This window comes from Grampus griseus (genome assembly GCF_964374135.1).
Source record: "Grampus griseus genome assembly, chromosome: 11".
NCBI classification, from domain to species: domain Eukaryota; kingdom Metazoa; phylum Chordata; class Mammalia; order Artiodactyla; family Delphinidae; genus Grampus; species Grampus griseus.
This window is the reverse complement of record NC_139005.1, coordinates 24,051,739-24,075,932: the sequence shown is the minus strand read 5'-3', so window position 1 is coordinate 24,075,932 and position 24,194 is coordinate 24,051,739. Positions and strand designations below refer to the sequence as shown.

The 24,194-nt window shown below is 38.5% G+C and overlaps 1 protein-coding gene across 1 annotated transcript in view; it reads left to right on the top strand.

Moving 5' to 3' along the window:
• OVCH1 (ovochymase 1) overlaps positions 1-24,194 on the top strand; it is a gene marked incomplete at both ends in the record, with an annotated part of 75,655 nt that overhangs the window by 4,495 nt on the left and 46,966 nt on the right. The window contains 9 exons of the mRNA XM_082665300.1: positions 4,402-4,535; positions 5,744-5,884; positions 5,995-6,125; positions 6,571-6,613; positions 9,882-9,956; positions 11,037-11,217; positions 17,331-17,403; positions 17,832-18,027; positions 21,828-21,982. Coding sequence (XP_082521426.1) covers positions 4,402-4,535; positions 5,744-5,884; positions 5,995-6,125; positions 6,571-6,613; positions 9,882-9,956; positions 11,037-11,217; positions 17,331-17,403; positions 17,832-18,027; positions 21,828-21,982 — 1,129 coding nt within the window. The remainder of the gene's footprint in view (positions 1-4,401; positions 4,536-5,743; positions 5,885-5,994; positions 6,126-6,570; positions 6,614-9,881; positions 9,957-11,036; positions 11,218-17,330; positions 17,404-17,831; positions 18,028-21,827; positions 21,983-24,194) is intronic.

The window sequence follows — 24,194 nt, the reverse complement described above, 5'->3', positions numbered from 1 at the left end:
ATTCAAAACAGTGCCTTGGGAGATGTGGTGGAGGGAACTAGGAATATATTCATTCCAAAGAAGACTTGACAGGAGGAAGGAACTGTCTTGATTTATCTGAAAGGCTACCATTGAAGCAGAATTGGACTTCTGATTAACTGCTGAGCTGAGAACAAGAGCAGAGGGTAAATGTTAGAAGAAGGTAGATTTCAGGACAATGTAAAGGAGTTTCTAATTTGAGAGATTTCTGAGATTTAATGGCCTGCGCAGGAGATAATGAATTTCCTTTATAAGTGGATATTTGAGCAGAAGATGGATGGCTATGCGTGAGATTCTAGAAAGCATTTATCTATTGGATAAGATATACACAGATGACAGACAATTTACCCTCAAAGACAGAGAACTTGTGATTCAATTTAGATGAAGTATTGAAGAGATCTCTGCAAGAAGGACTTCAAGACAGAGGGTGTTCTTAGTAGTATCAAATATTGCAAAAGTCAAAATGAGTTCAGATAAAATGTGATTGGATATGGTAATTCAAAAGTTAGGAACTGATTCAGTAGAATTGTAAGGTTAGAAGCTATATTCACAATGCATTAAGTGATGTTGAAGACTTGGTACCTCTTCACCAAATAGTAAAAATTAATTGAGGCCCTAAGATGTGTCAGGCACTATTTTAGGTGCTAGTTATACAGCAGAGAATGAAACAGACAAAAATGTTTTCCTTTGCGGGGCAAGTTGTGGGGTGGAAAGTGGGGATAATACAGATAATATTACATACAGTAGAAGATGGTAAGTGCTGTACAGGAAAATAAAGCAAGAGGGAGGGGTAGAGAGTGCTGGGTTGTGCAATAATTGGGGAAGATGCTCAGGAAGACTGCACTATGAAAATGATGTTTGAACAAAGACTTGAATGAAATGAGTGAGGCCATCAAACGATCATCTTGGGAAGGGATATTCCTGGCAGAAAAAAAAAATTAGCACTTAGCTAGAGCTAAGTGAGAGAGGGCGAAAGTGGTCATGATTATGAGTGGCCAAACTTATAGAGCATAAGAAGGACTTTGGATTTTACTGTAAGATATGGAGCCACTGGAGGACGTTGAGCAGAGGAGGAACATGATCTGACACATTTTAAAGGATCTCTTTGGCTGTTGTGTTGAAAATAGACCATAGAACAGGCAAGAGCAAGAGCTGAAAGACCAGCTCCTGCAGCAATCCCGGTAAGGATGAAGATAGCTTCGACCAGGTTTGTAACAGTCGAGGTGGTGAGAAGTGGTAGAGCCACAGGATTTGCTAACAACTTGAAAATTTGGGTTTCAAGAGAGAAAGACTTAAGATTGTGTTGAAGGTTTGTGCCCTACAGGAAGGAAGGAGCTGCTATTGTTTGAGATGAGGAAGACAGTTGAGCAGTGAAGAGAAGGAGGAAGATGGGACAGTGGCTTTGGGTAATAGGGCACTAGGATTAACAGAAATGGGGATTTTGCTTTTTGAAGGGTAGGGCTAACTGTTCTTATGGGCAGGAGAGAGAGTAAGAGTGATTAGTTAAGAGAAATACATATGTATGTGAAGGAAGTTTCATGAGAACACAACAAATAAAGATTTAGCTTTGGAAAGAAGGAAGATAATTCCTTTCCTGGGAAAGGAACAGAAAATGCCAAGGTAATCTATGGGATATTTGAAGGAATTTGCACTAGATGCTGTCTTAGTAATTGTTAAGCTTTGAACCGCTTCATGTTTAGAGAATGAAGTTAAGATTAAATAGTTAAGATATTAAATAGCTTGTAGGGACTAAAGTAAGAAGTCAACTAAAGGCAATAAGACTTTCAGCTACATTACAACTCAATATCAGCATGAATTTGTACCATATTTCAACACATCGAAAACAGACTGGTTGTTCATTGTTATTTTATGTACCACCAATCAAGAAAACAAAATACCCAAGATTAGGAGATCTCCATATAAAAGTGGGACACCTATACCTTCAGTGTAAGGCTATACAAGGCATAAGCCCACTCATGTGGAAAGTTACATGCCTCAACCTTGGAAATGGATGTAGGGAGGAGTACAAATCTTCCTGAGAATTCGAATCATAAGCTAATATTCATGCAAGTCTGCAGTCTAAAATTTTCACCACTAGTGTAGTCTAAAACACCTCAAGCAGAAAAATTAAGTAGTATGCAGTCAACCCCCAGGTGACTGGCCAAAACTATTACAAATCCTCTCTTGAAACACTCTTTCAATACATTGATTGTAAGACTAACATTGTGAGATCCTTCTAACCGAACTTTAAGACTCCATTGTAAGATCCTTCTGATTTTAGAATGTTCAAATGTGAAAAGACGTGTCTTAGAAATGTAATAAGGCATGGAGCCAATTTACCTACTTAGTGACTCCAGCGTGCTAAGCAAACTTGAATGATGCAAGAAGGGTCTTTTAAATTCCAAATGGAGTTAATTAGCCAATGGTAAGGGAGAAAGAGATAATGTGAAAGTGAAGCAGGTAGTTATAGTCTCTCCAAGCCTGCCTTTATTCTGGTAGGTGGTAGCTAGACTCTCAGAAATGGCAGATTCATGGCATTCAGATGGTCTCCTTCCAAGGAAAATATTACATCTTTTAGAGCCTAGAACAGTGCCTGGCATATAATAACTGCTCAATAGCTATTTGAATGAATAAATCAATGATTAATTCTGGTACCCCTCTCTCACTCAGCTTGACTAGACCTCAGAATCCTTTTAATGCAGCAATCATTAAAATAACAATAAATCAAGGTTGGCATGTGACTTGAAATCTATTTTCCATCTTTGAGTTAGAGATTTTTGAATTAGAAAATAATATGATGAAAACAGGAGAAAGCAGTGGCCTTTGAAGTCATAAAGCCTAAACTGTATTTCCCATTATATGTGAGATGTGATGACTCTTTCAATATCAATGCCAGTTTTTCTATTTGGAGAAGGGGGAGTAATTTCTCTCCTGCCTACCTCAAAGGGGGGTAATGAATCCCAAGAAGGAAGATGGATACGGAGTGCTTTTCCGACTAAAGTGCTTAGAAAAGTGGGCATCGTCATATTTTAGGCAGCTTATTGCTTTTTAACTCAAAGTGATTAAAAAGTAATTTTAATAATATTTTAGGCAGTCTATTTTTACATCTAGTTCAGGATGATGAGCTTGAATAGAAAAAGCGTAAAGCAAGGAGTTTCTGGTTAAGTAGAAGGTGTTTGGTGAGAATTACAGTGTTTGGTTTTGGAAACTGGGCATAAAAGGGTTGGATAACTCCTACAGTCCTGAGAAGTTATTACTTGAAGGGCAATGGGACAGTTAGCAGGTCTAAGGTTGTTGATAAAGACTATGGAGCTTTAGAAGGAAGCTCGTTCTGACATGTTAGGTTCCAGATAAGATTGCTTTGCACTCACTCACTCACAAACATAGAAAATGAACTATGGTTACCAAAGGAGGGAGAGGGGTGAGGAGGGATAAATTAGGAATTTGTGATTAGCAGATACACACTACTATATGTAAAATAGATAAACAACAAGGACCTACTGTATAGCACGGGGAACTATATTCAATATCTTGGAATGACCTTTAATGGAAAATAATCTGAAAAATACATATATATATATATGTATGTATGTATAACTGAATTACTTTGCTGTACACCTGAAACATTGTAAATCAACTATACTTCAAAAAAATTAAAAAGTAAATAAATGAACAATTAAAATCATGACAGAGGGTCACTTGTCAATTAAAAAAAACAATTACTTTGAACTCACATACATGTGAGCCATAGAAGACCCTGAGAATGTCTGGCCGATTGGGATTTCTTTTCTTGAGTAAATAGTATGAATTCATGTAGAAAAATAAAGGTAAATGATTGTGTGTTAAATTATGTAAACTACTTTCAAAATGTTTAAACATGTTTCTAAAGATATTTGTAAAAGGTCACAGCTTACCTTCCTGGAAGTTGGATAACATCGCAACTACAGGGATTATGACTTAGGCTGACCTAGGAGGATGTGGCTGCTTTGGGGTAAAATATGCTGCATGGTCAATCCATAATTCATAATCCATAATTCAACTTCTGGGTGAATATTATGAATTTTCAATTAGACTAATAAATTAGAGAGATGAATCTTAGGTTTCTTAAATTCGTAGATCAAAATTCTTGCATTTTATAACTAAATGAAATTTAAAGGGTGGTTTCTGACATTCTCTGATTAATACTGCTCCATTTCTTGGAGAAATGATGGCAATTTGAGCATAAACAAATTATTCTCACATAAAGAATTTCCTTTGCCTTTTACCTTCTAATATCCTGTAAAATTTTAGTATTGAGTTATGAGCTAAACCTCAGATATTAGATCTTATTTGTCACACTTGACTCTGCCATTTATTATACTTTCTTCACTTTCTCCTCTGCAGCTTATGTATCTGGAAAATAATGGTACCAGAAAATAAAATTATCCTAATAAAATTTACAAGCTTAGACATAGAAAATCAAGTTGAATGTGACCATGACTCTGTATCTTTACAATCAAGCAGTGGAGTGCTTATTAGTGAGTATGCTACATTTATTTTCATTTGTCATTTTAGAGTATCCAAACAGCCAAAGAGGGGCTAAAGGATCTGAAATTAGATTTCTGCACACAGGGAAATTATTTCATTTTGCAAACTGTGCCCTTTTGAAGGGGCCAAGAGTGTGTGTGGTAAGAGTGGAAGCAAAGACCAGCATATTTCCTGAGGTTTATCGATTCCTTTCTCAAGTTTAATAGCAGTGTTGAACGAAATTGATCTCACAATTGTCAGAAACTTCCCTTCAAGGCCATGTCAGTTTTTTCCTTCTTACCACAAAAGCGGGTGCATGGTTGCCAAATCTGGTACAGACAGAAAGCATATGGAAGAAAACGTAAACCATTCATAACCTTACCACCTAGAGGTAAATGCTGCTAACATTTTGATGTATATTTATCTATACATATTAACTGTACACACTGAACTCTACCTTGTTTTATAATGTTCTTTTTTCTCATGACCATAGGTAATTTCATGTCATTTCATTTCTTTTATTGAATACCTCTTATAAGCTATGTAAGCATAACTGATATATTTACTTTAATTGAAATATTATGTGTTAAGCGTGATAGAAGGTCTCTGGAGCTGGCATAGACCTCGGTCTCTAGGTCTCCATATGGCCAATGATTAGTATAAATATCTCTTCAGAAGTATTTGACAGAATTCTATAGTCAAGGTATTGTGCTAAGGGTTATAATATTTATTGACTAAATGATTTCATGCTTCAGGCCTTTTTACCCAGTAATCATTCTTTAAACCAATCATTAAACCAGATATCATACCAAGTACTGAGTGTATACAGAGTAAAAGCAGTCTCTGCCCTACTGAGCTTGCAGTTTGGTGAAGTAGATAAAGGTGTACCACAAAGTAGGAAATGGCGTGGAGTAGGATATGTGCCGTGGGGTTCAGAAAAGCTCTCGTTTCCATTGGTTGTCAGGGAATGTCTATGGAGAGCTGGACTTTGAGTTAGACCCTGAAGGATGAGTAGAATGTGGACATGTGAGATTGGGTATGAGGAAGTAAATGGAGTATAAATTATTGAAGCAGAGTGTAGGATGAATTAAAGGGACTACTGTATACTTTGGTGTATTTAGAGCAGAGAGTTCATGGAAGGGAGTATCAGAAAAGCACGTGTCTAAGTTTGTTTCCATCATTTTTCAGTAATCTTATTTCAATTTCTTTTGCTTTTAAGGTAAGGTCTGTGGAAATATATTGCCCTCACCATTGCTGACAGAGACCAATGAGGCCACAGTTACCTTTGTTTCTGATACAGACAACAGTGGCAGCAGCTTTGAGCTTACCTTTACTGCTATACGGAAGAACTCAGAAGCAGGTAGGTATTAAATCAGGCATGCAATTCCCTGCTGTTTTTCTGTGATATGAGGGTGAGGAAGAGGGAATGCCTTTGTCTATTCACCTAGGATTTCCACAACACCTCCATAGGTTCAGGATGTGGGAGTGGGGCTGTGCTGGTGGTGGAAGGGATGATTCACTCTGCCGGCTATCCTCACCTGTATCCCAGGAATGTAGGGTGTCACTGGTTGATTCATGCTCCAGAGAAACACATTATAAAGGCAAGCAACTAAGGAGACCTTTACTTCATCAAGAAATTAGCTGTGTGTGTTTAGCAGAACTTGCTTCATCAGGACTGTTAAATTGTCTTATGATTAAGATCTTCTATTTGCTTTTTTTTTTTTAACTCTAAAAGGGGATCTTTGTATGTAGTTTAAAATGTTTTAACAGTTTAAAAGAGACTAAAACAAAAAGTAAGTCTCCTACTCAGCTAACTCCCATCCTTCTTCCTGAAATCAAACACTGATAAGTTTCTGGAATATCCATAGAGAGAGATTCTGAGCATTTTCAAACATGTATATATTCATATTGCTTGGCAGTGCTTTCTCTACTTAAAAATATCTCAAGGATCTTTCTAGATAAGCCCAGAGGGCTTCTTTACAACAACTGCATTAAATTATATTGTGTGATGTCCCTTAATTTCTTACACCAGTTCCCTATTAACAGACTTCTAGTGAGTTGCCAGTCTTTGCCCATGCCAGCAATGCTGGTATGTTCCTGTGTCACTGTTTTTGGACGATGTGGATGTATATAATTCCCAGAAGTGGACTCACTGGGTCAAAGGGTTTGTGTCTTTAAATCTGGTAGTAATTGCCCTCCAAAGAGGCTGCAGCTGTTTACCCTTCTACCAACGGAATATGAGGGCGTCACTGAGAGCCCTTTAACGTATAGAGGGAAACTTTAAAAGTTTGTATCTTCTCTTTGACCACTTCTCTGGTTATGTTTATAATTTATACAGCTGACATTTGAAGACCTTAGTATTGAATTTAACCAAAACGGTACTCATGCTGTTGTGATTTATGGTGATCCTGAAGAGGAACATGGGTTGGGTGGTAACATTCTGTCCTTTAAATTTAATCTGAAAAGTATGAGACAAAGCAGAGTAGTTGGAGCATTGGCTGGCTTCCTTGGATACCATGAGGTAGAGTGGGGATATGAATTTCTTATACTGGGAACTCATGATGCCATAAAACTTTAGCTTTGAAATCTATCACTTCAACTGAGTTACCAGTAAAGTTTTTAATAGAAACATGCAAAATTTGAAGAACGTTTCAGAATATTTGGAAGGTGAAAAGGAGGTCCCAGGGAAAAAAGAAAATGTTAACACAGTAAAATTTTAGCAGCGATTTAAGGTAAAATTTTAAACTTTTTTTTTCTGTATTAATCCCTTCAATTGCTGATATATTCATTTTTATGTCCAAGAAAAGTAACCAGAAAAAAATTATTCAAAAATTATTCAAAGCTATAATTTCTACGTGAGCCCTAAAAGTTAAATTTTGAACTAAATCTTCAAATATACTTTCAGCTTTGACCTACCAATTTACTGTGTATGAAAAATTATCCTTCTGGCCATGTTGCCACATCCTTAACACCTACTGTGTGTCCCTCAGCTAGGTGTAGTGTGGGTTGGAGACCAGGAATATAGATAATTTTGGAATGTTTATTTGGATAGTCAGAGCAGGTGAAGGGAGCCCAATTCCCGGATGCAACAGATCGGGACCCATATAAAGTGGGGTTTATGTGTTACCTATCATATAAAGTGTAGCCATGCTCTGTTTGGAAGGACGAATACCAAGTTTGGGATTTTCTTTTTTTTTTTTTTTTTTTTTTTTTTTTTTGCTGTACACGGGCCTCTCACTGCTGCGGCCTCTCCCGTTGCGGAGCACAGGCTCAGCGGCCATGGCTCACAGGCCCAGCTGCTCCACTGCATGTGGGATCTTCCCGGACCAGGACACGAACCCGCATCCCCTGCATCGGCAGGCAGACTCTCAACCACTGCGCCACCAGGGAAGCCCCTGGGATTTTCTTTAATTCACCTCTTCTCATTGTCTGTAAATTAACAGTCAACTGAGGTTTCTATGCATACTAAAAGTCAGATATTCTTGCCCTATCTATAGAGTTTTTCCTGCGAGATAAAATTATAGTACATTGTTATCTTGAAACTAGTGTTTGATTCCCACGTGAAATGGAAGGGTACAAAGCAAAGTTGGAGAAAACAAAACTTTTTGGAAGAAAATTAATTGGATGATGTTTTACCTCTGTTTTCTGATTTTTAATTTTTTGTAACTATAAAGCAAAGTTCCCTAAAACTTTTACAGCCAAGCTTTGTGAAATCTTGAATGCTACTCGGGTATTCAGTCCTGGTAATATGATGGTGATTCATTTTAAAAGTGATGGTGAAAAGAATTTCCAACGCTTCAAGGCTAGATTCAGCGTTTTACCCTTAGGTGAGTATAAACACTTGTATGATTGTGATATTTTGCTTATGGAAATGGTTATAGGGAAGATAATTTAACCATGTTTACCTAAATTTAGGGTGCTTGAATCACCTAGGTAGCAAAATTAAAATGCAGATTCCTGGGCCCACCCCCAAAGATTTTGATTCTGTAGATGTGGAATGGGGCCCTGGAACCTGTGCTTTAAAAAGTACTTCAGATGATGCCAAGAAACTATGTCCACTAGATGATCAAAAAAGATTCCAAGCACCTTATATGAAAAGGAGATAATTCAGATTTGAGAGTGTAACTCAGAAATGAGATTGGCTCTGTTTTGGGATATTTGAGGGCTTTGAAGGATTAGTATGATTCTAGTCATTCTAGAAAATAAAGTAGCTTTTACTCAGACAAAAGGAATATCATATGCAAAGACCCTAATGTGAAAGAGAATGGATGTTGTACAGAAAACTACAAATACCTCAATTTTGTTGCAGTTTTGGAGGGAATGATAAAAAAGGCGAGAGTTAGATCATGATGGACACAGGATATTAAATGTTAAGTACCACAGTGACAGCATATCTATTTAACATTTATTGATTACTCACCCTGTACCAGGTATGGACTAAGCATTTCACATGTATTATTACATTTATTCCTCAGTACAAACCTAAGAGGTTTGTATACTGTTCCCCTTTTCACAGATGAGGGAACAGAGGCTTAGGAGTTCAATAACTTTCCCCAAGGTGCATAGCTGGCACGAGGTGGAGCCAGAATTCAAACCTTAGTGGTAATGTAGAAGATGGCATTAGAGGTCAGGGGTGAGCTCACTCACAAGGAGAGTAGTGAGGACATCATGGTAAGAATTTATTCTGACATTGCTTGATTAGTTATGTTGTGGGGAAGGAGATATATGAAGAAGAAAAATTCCAGCATGATTTCCAGGATTCTAACTTGAGTGGCTGCATGGATTGTGGAGTCATTAAATGATACAGAGAAACATAACAAGACCATCTTGACTGTTAAAATAAATTGATTCCATTTGAGATATGTGGATTTTTATGAGCTTGTGGGAGATTCAGATGGAGGTATCCAGCAGTCCTAGAATTAGTCCTAGATCTAGCAGTCCTAGATCCAGAATTCAGGAAGGAGATTTAGATCGAAGATGGACATTTGGAAGTCATATATATGTGAATGAATAAAAATAGGGCTATGAACAGTACTTTCGTGGAATATCTTTCAGAATGAAGAATAGGATCCTGAAATAAAGACTGAGATTGGGAAAAGATGACCATAGATATATTTTTTAAAAACCAGGAGAGTAATTTCATGGAGCCAAGGAAGGAAGAAATGCTTAAAATGGTACAACAGGGATATTATGAGATATATGACCAAATCACATGTATGGGATCTGACATAACATTTGAAAGATAGTAGTAGTTAGATCAACTTAAGAGCAGTTCTATGATTGACCATGTAAGCAAGTAGGGTCAGCTACTATAGGCTACTCTAAATATTTTCAATTAATATTTTTTTCCTCTGCAGATTCATTAAACAAAATTGGATCAACGTCATCTTCCAAAACCAATGCTGTATCTTCTACAAAAGATATTCCATATGGTGAGTTGATGACCATGTGATTCTTATCTGTTTAATTTCCTTTCTTTAACTAGATGTCTCTTTACAGAAACCTCATCTTGCACTGATATAGCTTCACAGTGAGCAAGAATGAGTTTTATATTTAAGCCCGTGAAATTTCCAGAACCCTGTTTGGGTTTGAGTATAGACTTATAGATAGAGGGAAGAAGAAATAAGCTTTATGACAGGAAAAAAGAGGTACAGAGAGCATTCCTTGTCCTCATTTATTCCTATGCAAACTTAAAATATCTTCCTAAATTCTATGTTTAATATGATTTTGCATTTGGGGGCAAAGGGTGAAAACAAAACTTTTTTGTTTTCATTTTTTTAACACACTTGCAACTCTTAACTTCATTATAATCTTAAGTGTCTGGTTAAATATTACGAACTTTCATTGCTCTGTATGCATGTATTTCATATGTTCTAGTTGATGGGTTTTAATATCAATAGAAAGTTGCACAGGGAGCTATAAAGAGGGAAAATTGTCTGCCTCTTACGGGGGAGTCAGAGAAGACTTTATGGAGAAGATAGTACTTGATCTGAGTCACAGCAGTATTCCAGACAAGAGAACAGCATTTGGATGTCTGAGCCAATTTGGTGTGTTTGGGGATTGGCAAATGGTTTTATACAATGAGAAAGAGAGATTAAACAAGGATGTATAATAAAGAACCTTGTATCCTTTGCTAACAAACAGAATTTTCCTACTAGAATGTAAGTTCCATGAGGGCCAGGATTTTTGTCTACAGTATGCTGTTCATTGATATGTCACCAATGTCTAGAACAGTGCCTGGCAACACCAAACCCTAAATAAATATTTGTTAAATGAATGAAGAAATATAATTTTTTAGGCCAGTACCTAAAAACCTGATTGCTTAGCAGAGTCACCTAGGCAAGCTTTTAAAGTCGGATTCTACAGAGATGGGTCTTAGGAATCTGTATCTTCATGAAACTCATCTGATATTTGGGAATTACTACTGTTGGCTATGGCAAGCCATTGGGGGAGGAGTGTGTTCTTAATTATTTCAGTTGGATGGGTCATTAGTTTGATCTCCTTTGCTGTAGGTGTCTGTGGCATCCCTCCATTTAGTCCCCAGTGGCTTTCCAGGAGAATTGCAGGAGGGGAGGAAGCCTGCCCCCACTGCTGGCCATGGCAGGTGGGTTTGAGGTTTCTAGGCAATCACCAGTGTGGAGGTGCCATCATCAGCTCTAGCTGGATTCTGACTGCAGCCCATTGTGTGCAATCGTGAGTGAGACTGATGATATTTTACTAATGTATTCATGTACCGTACCTAGGACATAAGTAAAATTGTCTAACTTCTAAAATCATCCAGACTAATTCTAAAGCATGAATCTTCCTTTCAGTGTTTCTGCCCCAGGTCCACCTAGACTCTATTTAAACAATGTCAGTGAGGAAAAAGCAAATCAAATCTTGAAATTGTTCATCCCATTTATGGGGATCTCTGATTATGTTAAGCCCAAGTCTGCTTCTCTGTAGCAGAAACTTATTGATCTAAATTTACTGCAGTTCCAGAAAACAAGAACTCAATTTCTTTCTTTTTTCACATAACAGCCCTCTCCCATTGCCTTAACTTAATCCTTAAGCTAAATGCTCATTGTTCTATTGTTTGTAATTCCAGAGGCCTCACCATGCAATGTACCTTACCCTGGATTGGTTTAGCGCTGTTCCTTTTAAAGTATGGTTCACGACATTGGAGAGCACAGTAGGATAATCCACACCTTCATCACTGAACTTTCTGTGTTTTTAAATTGTAAACTATGCCATGATATGAAAAACTGTACATAATATACATATGTAATCTAAAGAATAGTTAGTAAATGTATATTTGTGTCCCTACTACCTAGCGTAAGAAGGACCTTTACACTTTCCTTTCAAAACCCCTTAGTGCCCCTCCCAAAGAGGTAAACACTATGCTAAATTTTGTGTTCATAATTCCTTTGCTTTTTTTTTTTGTTTTAACATCTATGAATCCCTAAAACCAGTATATCGCCTTGTTTTTCCTGGTTTTGATATTAATATAAAAGAACTATAGTTTATATTCTTCTGTGATTTGCTTTTATCTTTATAACATATATAGATTAAATCATGTGGGTGTGTGTAACTGTAATTAATTCACTTTCAGTCCAGACTAGTTAAGGCAATCACTTGTGGGTTGGTTCTGGACACTGTAAATTTAAATACTCCCGAGGATAAACAATAAGGTCCTACTGTATAGCAGAGAGAACTATATTCAATATCCTATGATAAACCATAATGGAAAAGAATATTTTTTTAAAATGTATATATATATATATATATATATATATATAAAAAAACTGAATCACTTTGCTGTACAGCAGAAATTTACACAACATTGTAAATCAACTATACTTCAAAATAAATAAATAAATAAATACTCTCCAGATGATTCCAATGTACAGCCAAGGTCCAGAACCCTTCCCTGTCCCTGACTCCATCTTGACCCCTCCCCTGCTTGTCCCCGGTGGACCCACCCCCTTCCTCAAACATGCTGTGCTTGTTCCTTTCACAAGGTCTGTGTAGTTGCTGTTCCCTCTGCCATTCAGGACACCAAGGTGCATTTAGTTGTTCTGTCTCCTTCGCCTCCTCTTGGCTCTGAGTCTCACTGACTTTCCTTGTTTTTGATGACCTGGACAGTATTTAGGAGTACTCATCTGGTATTTTGTAGAATGTACCTCAGTTTGAGTTCGTCTGATGTTTTTCTCATGGTTTTACTGGGATTATGGATTTGGGGGAGGAGGAACACAGAGGCAACATGCTCTTCTTATCACATCATATCAAGGGTACAAGGTGTCAACATGACTTCTCAATGATGACGTTAACCTCCATCACTGGCCCAGGCAGTGTTTACCAGGTGTCTCCACTGTAAAGGTGCATCTTCCCCCCATCCTTACCTACTCTTTGGAAGCAAGTGGCTAAGGGTAGCCCACACTCAAACAGTTGGGCCTTAAGCTCCACCTTCTTGAGCGCAGAGCTTCCTACAAAAATTATTTGAAATTCTTCTGTATGCGAGATTTACCTCTTCTCTTCCTTTTATTTATTAAATCATGTATTTATACCGGTGCGGACTTGAAAATATTTATTTTTATAAATACTGTATATTTATTTTGTTGCTCAAATTGTTCCAGCTTTGACTACTGTGAGTTCTTTCAGAGTGGCTTCTTGTCTTTTTGATATTCCCCCATCCTTTGTGACACTACAGGATGCTCCAGGTTCATCTTATGTATTCCCCTCTCAGTCCTAGAAACAGCCATTTCTCCCGTGAGCCCTGGTTCATTTTATTGGAGAATGGCATGAGAAGTCAAGATCTGGGTGCTAGGCACCCTGCTTGCTACTAGGGGGCTATTGTTTCTAGGCCCTCTTAGCTGAAAGAGCTAGAAAATGTAAGTATGCATACTAACTCACTTATATAAACATATTTATCTATCTGTACCTATATTAAAGTAAACATGAGTTCATGCGAATATTTCCAACTCAATCCAGTAACCACATGGTTCATTCTAACACCTTCTGCCCTTGGAGAAGCCATTTTATAAGAGTTCTATCAAAGTGCATTTTTATGTACCATGGAAAAGCCTCAGTTATAGCTGACTAATTAGTGAAAATTAATGCATTAGAGAAAACAGCTATTAGTATTGATACCAGAGGCACAGCAGAAGCTTTGGCAGACTCCCTTGTCAAATAGTTTAGTCTGTTCCTGAATTAATGTCATGGACCATGACTCCTTGCAGCAAGATACAGAGCACAGCAAACCATTCTTCCCAAGGTAGAATATTCAACTTGATGAGTCAATTGAGATTAATAAACAGAGTCAGCTAAAGATGTTTGTGAACCATTTAAGTTAACCACAAAAAGAACTTGTGTCCAATATCATTAGTGAACCTTCTTGGTTTCTTTGTAAAATTTCATTAAAATAGTAATGATGTTTGTTTTAAAAGGCAGTTAAATAAAGTTATCAGGTAAAATCTAAACTACCTTCTCCATTTCACTAATCCATTCCGCCTCTCTGGAAGTAATCAATATTAAAATGTTTTAATTATCTGATTTTCCATTAATGTTTATGCACATTAAATGTACTTTGTAGTATTTTATAATTTTTTGCACAAAACATTGTGCCTTGTATTTATACTGATATGAAAAATGTCTGTGCACCTCATTTTTTCTTTAACTTTTCATAGTTGCCTAACTTACTTGACCAGAAAAATATCTTTTTGAAGCTTGAACTATATAGATCTTTACCCCAGAAGTGTTTGATACGCTGGTATAACCGAGGTAGTATGTTCCCTTCATGCCTTGCCTTTAGGGAACTCTTCAGCTGATTCCTTCAAGGACTTGCTTCTCCCTGCCTCAACTTCATCAATCTTATAGACATCCAGGGCTCCATCCTCCATAGAAGGGGACTTCTGAGTATCCAAATCCACTGAGAAGGCAGGTTTGCCATGTGGGATGAGCCAGTTGAGGAAGTGTGCAAAATCTGGGAGCTGAGATAGACATCATTTTTGCTGGCATTGCTGGGTAGTGCTCCAAAGACAATAAGGACGACTGACAGCAACACTGTATCACCTCCCATATACTACTGTCCCTGGCACTGGTTACCCTTAGTATTAGTTCTCAAACTTCAGCAAACATCAGAATTGCCTGGAGGGTTTCTGACTTAAAGTCTGGTGTGGGGCCGGAGAGTCTGTATTTCTAACAAGTTCCTGGGTAATGTTGTTCTATCCTTAGGAAAAACCTGGTGTGTTCTTATTTTGCTGACTCCACTCTGGTCTTCGTGATCATGTGGGATTTTTAACTCACTTTAGGGCACTAAACTCACTTTGCAATTGTGCATTGGAATCTTTCTGTCTCAAACCTAAATCAGCTTTTTTTTCAATTTCAGCCCCTTTCTGTAACTTAGCAGTTACTCTTTCTTCTCCTGTTGCAGTAAGTGATACATGTCCCATTGTTGCGTTGGGGATGAGGCCATAAGGATACAAGAAATGAAGCTTGATCATGGGCAAGTGGGAAGAAAGGCTAGAGAAATTCATAAATTGATACCTTCAGTTATTGTCCCATATTGGAGAAATCTCAAGCTTTATTGCTTTATAAAGTGTACATTGTGTTGTCATATACTTTTTACAGTGTTCTCTACCAAATAAAAGGATATTTGATGACTGTGCACAATTTCTTCACTAGAGATTGTGAGCTACATTATCAACTCTACCATGATGTTTATTATTTCTTTGTATTGTGGACACTATTCTCTGTATAAAAAGGTAGCATGAATTTGTCATCAAATTGGTCGCCTGAACACACGCCGGGACACCCCTTGTCTCAGCCAGGGAGGTTCTTTTTCCACTCGGATTCACACAGCCAATCATGAAACCAATGCTGAGACTGGGACAGCAGAAGCTTTGTTCAATGGCAGAAGAATGGAGAAGTGGGAATTTAGTTCGAAATTCAACTTCTTAACCCAATTCTGGTGGAGACATCATATATATAGGAGGGTCGAAGTAAAAGGGAGGGAATTGGAAAGAGTGGGAGGAATATCCATGACTTATCAGAGAACAAGGGTGTGGTTTGGACCTGGAACTGATGCAGCACTCCATTTCAGTCTTGTATGGGCTTTTCCAGTGTTGTCATGGCAACCATTAACTGTCATGGCGCTGGTGGGTACGTCATTTAGCTATTGTATTACAATGAGCGTATAATGAGGTCCAAGGTCTAGTGGAAGTCAAATCTTCCGCCATCTTGAGGCTAGTTGGGTCTAACCAGTTCTTGTTTTTCTCTTTGGAGCTTCCTCCTGAGACTTAGATACGAGCAATTGGTTTCCTTTCAAGGCAAGGGCAGGGGTATGATTCTAGGACAACAGCTTGGTAACAGCTTTAAGAAATAAGTTAGTAATGATTTAGAGGGTGACTTTGAGAACAAAGTTGATCCTTCCATTAGAGTGCATGACAGATAAGAACAATGATAATAATAAATGGCTACCATTATGGAGTCTTTACCATCTGTAGAGTACTTGCCAGGCACTTTACCTAAGTTAGTTCCCTTAATAGAGGCACATTGAAACACATGAATGAGTCAGACTCATCATGCAAGAAATTGAAATGAGCATGGTTATGACTAGAGAGAAGATGCCTATGTGTATTAAGAAACATCTCCTTTGAATAAAGTGTATTGAAAAATAAATTCAATATATTTTATTGAAGAAACAGTTTTGAGAAATGAAAACTTAATCTCTGAGCTGAAGTGACAGTGTACTTCTGGCAATTGAGAGACTCTTTACTTGGATATTTTTTCAACTGAAGATCTTTTTTTTAAATTTATTTATTTATATTTGGCTGCATTGGGTCTTCATTGCTGCACGCAGGCTTTCTCTAGTTGCGGCGAGCAGGGGCTACTTTTCGTTGCAGCACGCGGGCTTCTCATTGTGGTGGCTTCTCTTGTTGTGGAGCACAGGCTCTAGGTACGTGGGCTTCAGCAGTTGTGGCTCGCGGGCTCTAGAGCGCAGGCTCAGTAGTTGTGGAGCACAGGCTTAGTTGCTCCGTGGCATGTGGGATCTTCCTGGACCAGGGCTCAAACCCATGTCCCCTGCATTAGCAGGTGGATTCTTAACCACTGTGCCACCAGGGGAGCCCTGGAGATCTTGATGTGGCAAATTAATGGATGTACATTTAAATTTTTAAACATCTTTTTGAAGTATATCAGATGTGTGCAAATCTTTAGTACAGTTAGAGGAATTTACACAAAGCAAACACCCATGTAACCAGCACCCAGATCAAGAAACAAATAGGGGCCCCCCTCGAGCCTCTCCCAACAATCACCCCTCTAACAGGAATCAGTGCCCTGATCTCTAACACTATATGTGAATTTTACCTATTTTTGAATTGACAAATTCTTTTTTAACCTGAGTTTCATCAATTCTGGTTCCTGTAATATAATGTTTGGATACTTTTAACAGTAAAACATGGACCAGAATCTACCTCATTATGAAGGTAACTTTTTTCATGCATTCCTAATATCACTATGAAATTAAAATAAGCTCTAACTTTTCTTTTTTCCTTCTTAACTTAAAAATAGTCTTTGGTGATATTTGATAAGGGCTCCAAAGACATTTTATGGCCAAAAGAAGGGGGCAAGATACACAATTATGAACTTGTTCTCAGGTAGGTCAGGAGGCAGAGTGTAGCATTGCTGGTTACACAAAGGTGCCAGACAGGGTAGTGGGTGGCCCCTGACTGAACTGAACAGTGCATGTTGGTAGGGCCAGAAGGGGTTAGACCAAATGGTGAAAAATGTGTTTTCATGACAAACTTTTGTTGTTCTTCTCTCTCCAGGAAAAATAATCCACTCTTGTGGACCATTGTTGCTGGAGACCATGACAGAACCTTGAAGGAACCAACTGAGCAGGTGAGAAATGGTTTTAATGGTTATTCTGCCTAAATTTTCACATGCCAGGGAATACATTTAGCTAAAACATGTAGTTATTAATCCCCTAATGCCCTCGTATACTTATCATTTATACTAACATTTAAAGATACCATTTAAGATCACATTTAATCTGAAAATTAGGTGAGGTGAGTCAGGAAGTGCAAATTCAGGTCCATGTACACAAGTCCACCATAGTCTGGTTTTTCCAGGACCACCAGTCCTCAGAAAGCAGTGCATGGACTCCTGTAAATTATTAACAGAGATTGCCCTTTTTAATTTAGTACAAAGTCATCTTCATTACTGATGTGTGGAAATGCAGAGATTTAAGATTATTTTGGACCAGTATACAAGGAAGTTGTTCAACTCATTGACTTTGCCTTGTAATCTCTTGCTTGCTAACAATACAGGTGAGAAGGGCAAAACACATTGTGGTGCACGAAGACTTTGACAGACTGACCTTTGACTCTGACATCGCCCTAATACAGCTGAGCTCTGCTCTGGAGTTCAACTCAGTGGTGAGGCCAGTGTGTCTCCCGCACAGCACCGAGCCTCTGTTTTCCTCTGAGATCTGTGTTGTGACTGGATGGGGAAGTGTTAGTGAAGGTAAACATTTTACTTTTGCATAAACATCACTGCTGGTTGAGAGTTTTGAGAATGTGTCATGGAAATGATATTAAGTAGTATCTGCTTTAGCCCTTCTTCCTTCTGAAACATTGAAACCATGTTTTATGTAGCTGTAAAGCTCATCAAATTAGAGAATGAGCTGTTTTATATTTTTCCATCAGGGTGACTTAATCATAGGTAGGCTAGATCTGTGAAAGGCCAGATAGAAGTATTTTATGCCTTGTAAGCCATGTGATCTCTTTCACAGCTATTCAAATCTGCCGTTGTAGCACAAAGCAGCCATGGACAATATGTTATAGCATGGATGTGGCTGTATTCCAACAGAACTTGTCCATGAGTCTTAAATTTTATACAATAATCTTGTCACAAAATGTTATTCGTTTTTTGGATTTTCTTTTCAACCATTTAAAAAATGTACAAATCAGAATTAGTTGATAGATTGTAATAAATAGGCTTGGGGATGTAATAACTAGGCTTGTAATAAATAGGCTTCAGTTAGGGCCTGGCATGAAATTGGCCTGTTGGCTGGGGTTTGATGACCCCTGGGCTAGATTCTAGATTTCTTAAAGCCATAGTGAAATACTGAAAGATCTGAATGGGTTGATGTTTGTGTCCTGCTTCTTTTCACTGTATAAAGTTATTTTCTTTTATATTTTCCTTCTGTTTATATGTCATTTAAAGTCTGTGAGCTTGCAGATGTAGAAGACAAACTTACGGTTACCAAAGGGGAAAGGGGGCGGGGAGGGATAAATTAAGAGTTTGGGATTAACATATATACATTACTATATATAAAATAGATAAACAACAAGGTCCTACTGTATAGCACAGGGAACTAAATTCAATATCTTGTAATAAACTATAATGGAAAAATTTATATATAAACTATATATAGTTTATATATAAACTATAATGAAAAAGAATATATATATATATATATATATATATATAACTGAATCACTTTGCTATACACCAGGAACTAACACAACATTGTAAATCAAATATACTTCAATTTAAAGAAAAATAATGATAAAGTCTGTGAGCTTGAAGGAGGTGAGATATCTTTGACCTCATACAGTATTCATGTTCTCAGCTTACTGTGCTACCTGCAGCCAAATTGCATTTTCCTAAAATCTTCACCAACCACCATATGAGGAGATTTTATCCTCCCATTCTGAAAATGAGGAGATTATGGCCCTGAAGTCTAAGTAATTTGCTAAAATTCCATGGCTAATAAATATCAAAAGTGGGATTTAAAATCAGTGTGGCTCAGCTGATAAACCTTGAATGGCTTATTTGTTACATTTGGAATACAATCTGAACTCCTAGCCCAGCACTGAAGGCTCTGCATTGGACCTCCCCATACTTCTCCAGCCTCAGTTCCCTTGTTGGCTGACCTGTGTCTTCTTTCTTTCTCAAGCTCTGTGCTTTGTTTCCTTGGCCCCGGAGCACTCCTATTCCAGTCTTCTCACAGCCCCTCCTCATTACTCCATCCTCAACTCAAATCTTCTCAGACCCCTTTCTTGCAGCAGGACTGTCCTTCCTTCACTCTCTGCACTACCTGGTTTTATCATGTCCTTCCACATAAACGGACTTAACATATTTTACAGAATCATTTTCTACATCCCACCCCTTAGAGCGGGAGCCTCTTGAAGGCAGATCTCTGCCTAATTTACTGCTCTCTCTCTCCAGGACTCAGCATTTACCTAGCATAGAGGAAACAGTAAATTTTTATTGACTCACTGGCCTCAAAGCCCTTGAATAAATGTGCCTGTTCTTTAACATCTCCAACCTTCACCAACTCCATGACCACCAGACGACGGAGGTGGTTACAGTTTTATAAAAGGTGAATTCAGTCTTTTAGTCTCAGAGAGAAAACAAGTTCTCAGTTTTGAGACATGGTAATAAGCAACATTGTTAGGGATGGTCCCTGAAAAGAGGATTTTAAATACATTAAATTATCTATGTATTAGATTACTACATTAAAAAAATAATAAGGGCTTCCCTGGTGGCGCAGTGGTTGAGAGTCTGCCTGCCGATGCAGGGGACGGGGGTTTGTGCACCAGTCCGGGAAGATCCCACATGCCGTGGAGCGGCTGGGCCCGTGAGCCATGGCCACTGAGCCTACGCATCGGAGCCTGTGCTCCGCAACGGGAGAGGCCACAGCAGTGAGAGGCCCGCGTACCACAAAAAAACCCAAAAACAAACAAACAAAAAACACTAAAAAAAAATAAGATTTAGAGTCGGACCTAGGCTAGTTCTGTCCCATAGGTGCTGTGTGATTAAATCTTCAGAGCTCTGGCTTTTTCATGTGTGAGATTAGTGTGACAGCCCACCTCACAATGTTGTTGTATTAATAGCTTAGAGTAAAAAGCTTTATAAATATATTAAGGAACTATTTACATAAATGTAAATATAAATAAAATATAAGATACTATTTACATAAATGTAAATTAATTTTTATTAATTTTTTTCAAAAAGCTATAGGGCTATCAAATACTGAACTTACCTTTTTTTAATTAGTCATAAATCTAAAGTGATAGAATAAGTCACGCAGAACACGTGTTAACATAGACCTGCCTGAGGGCCAGGCGGGAGAAGAAATTCTTTAGTGTTCATCATCAGTGTCATCTTAAATTAGAGCTGAGATTAGGCCTCAGTGATAATAAAGGAACAAGAGAAATATGGTTTTGTTTTATATGAGTGCTACCGAGTCCAAGCTCACTCTGCTCGCCACACGACAGTCCAACGAATCAGAGACGAGGCAAGGAATACTTTATTCGAAAAGCCCGCAGACCAAGAAGACAGCAGACTAGTGTCTCTGAAAAGCCATCTTATGGGGTTTGGCCAGTTTCTTTTATAGCACAGAGAGGGGGAGGAGATGAGGAAGTAAAGTAAAATGGCCATAAGTTTTGCAAATATCACCTGGAATGGCCAGCCTCCGGGAGGGGATGTGTTAATTTCTTCTTTCTTGTAGCCATCCACAGGTGGGCAGAGTCCAGATGCTCCCCCTAACAAAGGCACTTTGTTTTAACATTCAGGCAGAGGGGCAGGGTTCCCCGAGGCAGGCCATTATGTACAGACAGTATCCTTTCAGTGAACAAAAGCTGCGGAAAGCAAAGGTTAAAGTAAAAGAAACAGATCCAACATGTAGTCTGATTTGGCTCTTCCCTGTTACCATTGGAAATCATATAAATATATTATTGTTATGTAGTTATAATATGTTTACGTAAAATATTTTACAGTTGACCTTTGAACAATGCGGGGGTTAATTCAAGTGTCATTTATAGTCAGCCCTACATACCACAAACCGTGTAGTACTGCAGTATTTACTATTGAAAAATATCTGAGTATAAGTGGACTGGTGCACTTCAAACCTGTGTTGTTCAAGGGTCAACTGTACCTGTAAAAATATATGAACATATATATTTATAATATAAATTATCTGTGACACCAATTCATATCTTACTGAATTTCTCTTTCTGAATTCTTAATAGCTATATTTGAAACACTGAAATTTAAATCAGAATTAAGCTAGAAAAAAAGTGTTTCTGATCTTGTTTCTCCTGCCAATGGATTTTCTTCACCAAGATGTCACATCTGGAAATAAAGATGTCCTGCACAAAACACTGTGTTTGGATTCAGAATTCTGCATCAGCTTAGGCAAAACCGAATGATGGCAGCTGTGTCGGTGTAGAGCAAGTCTGAACTTAAATATATTTCTTTAACACCACTTGTTGCTTACTTCATTATCAAGCTCTCTTTCTGAATCTATTTCTTAGATGGTGGCCTAGCGAGTCGCTTACAGCAGATTCAAGTGCTCGTGGTAGAAAGAGAGGTCTGCGAACGCACTTACTATTCTGCCCATCCAGGAGGGATTACAGAGAAGATGATCTGTGCTGGCTTTGCAGCATCTGGAGGGAAAGATGTGGGTCAGGTGAGAGCATTCTAATTTTGCAGAGGAAGATAGAAAGTTGTCATCTGTTGGAGATTCTCCTTAGACAGGAAGAATCTACTCTCAAAGCCACAGACAAGCATCTTGGCCTGTGCCTGCAGCATCACACCACACCCCTACTCGAAAGCCAGTAGGACAACAGGAGGAGTGAATTACTTAGTCCAAACTTGCTGAGATGGCAGAGAGGAGACAGAAGCAGCCATCAGTCAGAGGGGAAGTGGGTACACAGAGGAGCCCATAAGAAAGTAGGAGAGGGCAACACCACTGAACTGGTCTGCAGGTGGGAAGATGTGTTCAGATATACTTAAAGCTTTGGTAAAAGGGGAACGAGCAAATGAGGATTATAAATTAGTGTATCCTACTTATGCCTTAAGAGTTTTATTGTTTCAAATTATTACTAAACTCCTGGGTACTCACACTTAATTTTCAACCACAGAATAAAATAAAATAATCATGAAGAAAATGAGAACCTTTGAAAAAATGGTTTTCATATGCAGCGGAAAACAAATCACAAAGCAGTAGTTTAATTTTAGTGATATCCTAGAGGCACGAACCTGTGCAGATGTATTCACACGTCAGTTGGACAAGCATGCTATTGGCAAGTTCAGAATCAACTAGGAAAAAGACAGGATGTGGGCAAAAGGATTACAAAACACCAGCTTTAATATCCACAAAGCCGACTGAGGAATATGCCTTAGGTATGCAACCAAAAAGTGTTTCCAACACTAAGCAGCCCACCTTGAACACCTAGTCTGGACTTGAGGCAGCCTGCCTAAGGGAAAGTTGGGGTCTGTAGAGCAGACACACTTCTCCAGATTGTTGTATCATTTCATATTGGTCTAGAGTAGAGAGGGAAGAAAGAATGAATCTTGAGTTGCAGCTTTTTGATAGTCCTCCCCTGCCTCCCCACAAACGCTCCCCCCACCCCCCTGGCTACGAAGAAACAGAAACCAATGGATACCACCTCTATGGGGAGAAAACTGGGCTTTAATCTGGATAGAAGTCTTTGCATTGGCAAAAATGAGGAGAGAAGGAAGGAGGTCCCCTCTTAACATTGAATATAAATTGAGTGTAGTTAAATCCTTTCCTTGTGTCAAGCACTACCCAAATTCTGTTTTATGTTGCATATTGTAATTTGCATTCTTCAGAAGCAGACTCTGAGAGGAGGATTCAAGGGCAACAGTCTGCTTAGAAAGTACAAATATCACTGGTAGAAATGTGAGGAGGTGGTACAGGGAAGGGAAGGCAGTCCATCTATTGATGTGCTATTAATGTGCTATGAAGCCAACTACCACAGGGTGGGACTGAGCTGAATCCTGCAGTGAAACTCTGGCAGTGATGCAAAACACACTCAGTATATTTATCCCCTCCCCTTGGAGGGGTGAGGGAGCTTCCCCAGAGTCACGGTTAGAAGGCTGCAGGGGAGCATTTCCCACAGTCTGAGCCGCCTTATGGCTGTGGTGGACAGGGCAAGGGCCCTCAGGCACACAGCCGGCATGGACTGGAAGGTCCGAGGAATATGGGAAGGGCACTCACACCATCTGCTAGAGGACATTACTGTTATATTATAAAAATCCAATAGAAAAGTACTCTGAATTAATGTGTTCATTCTCCCCCTTTTGAGGGATGGTTTTTCTTTCTTTTTCACATCAAGAAAATTACAAATGGCTCTGCTGTCTCTGTCATGTTTAACAGCATGTAACATTAAGGGAAGAGCTTAATCTATCAAGAGAGCAAATAGGTCCATGTCAGAGGTGACCCAAATACCATAATCTCGGTTGGTACCTATATTTATTTCAGCTACATCCAGCTGTCACTTTCGCTGCAGTGTGACCAAATTTACAGCCACTACAAAGAAAGGAAAATAGGAGAGATTCTGACTAGATGTGGCTAGCTTTCTTTTATAAAGAATACTGAATTACTAAAAGGGTGACTTCAGAAACTTGCTTTGATGAAACAGACTCTAATATTTCTATCAGGTAATTGGTTTTTACCCCAAAAAAGGGTTTTTACCCTCCTGTGCATACTCAGGGGTAATGGACCTGCTAATGTAATTTCTCATCCAGGAAGGTGAACATCAGAATGTTGGAATGCAGAGACATGGGAGTTTCAGATACACAGTGTAGAATCCCGTGGTTCTTTGCTCACAACAAATTTTAGATTTTTTTTTTAACCTCAAGTTCTTTGACCTACC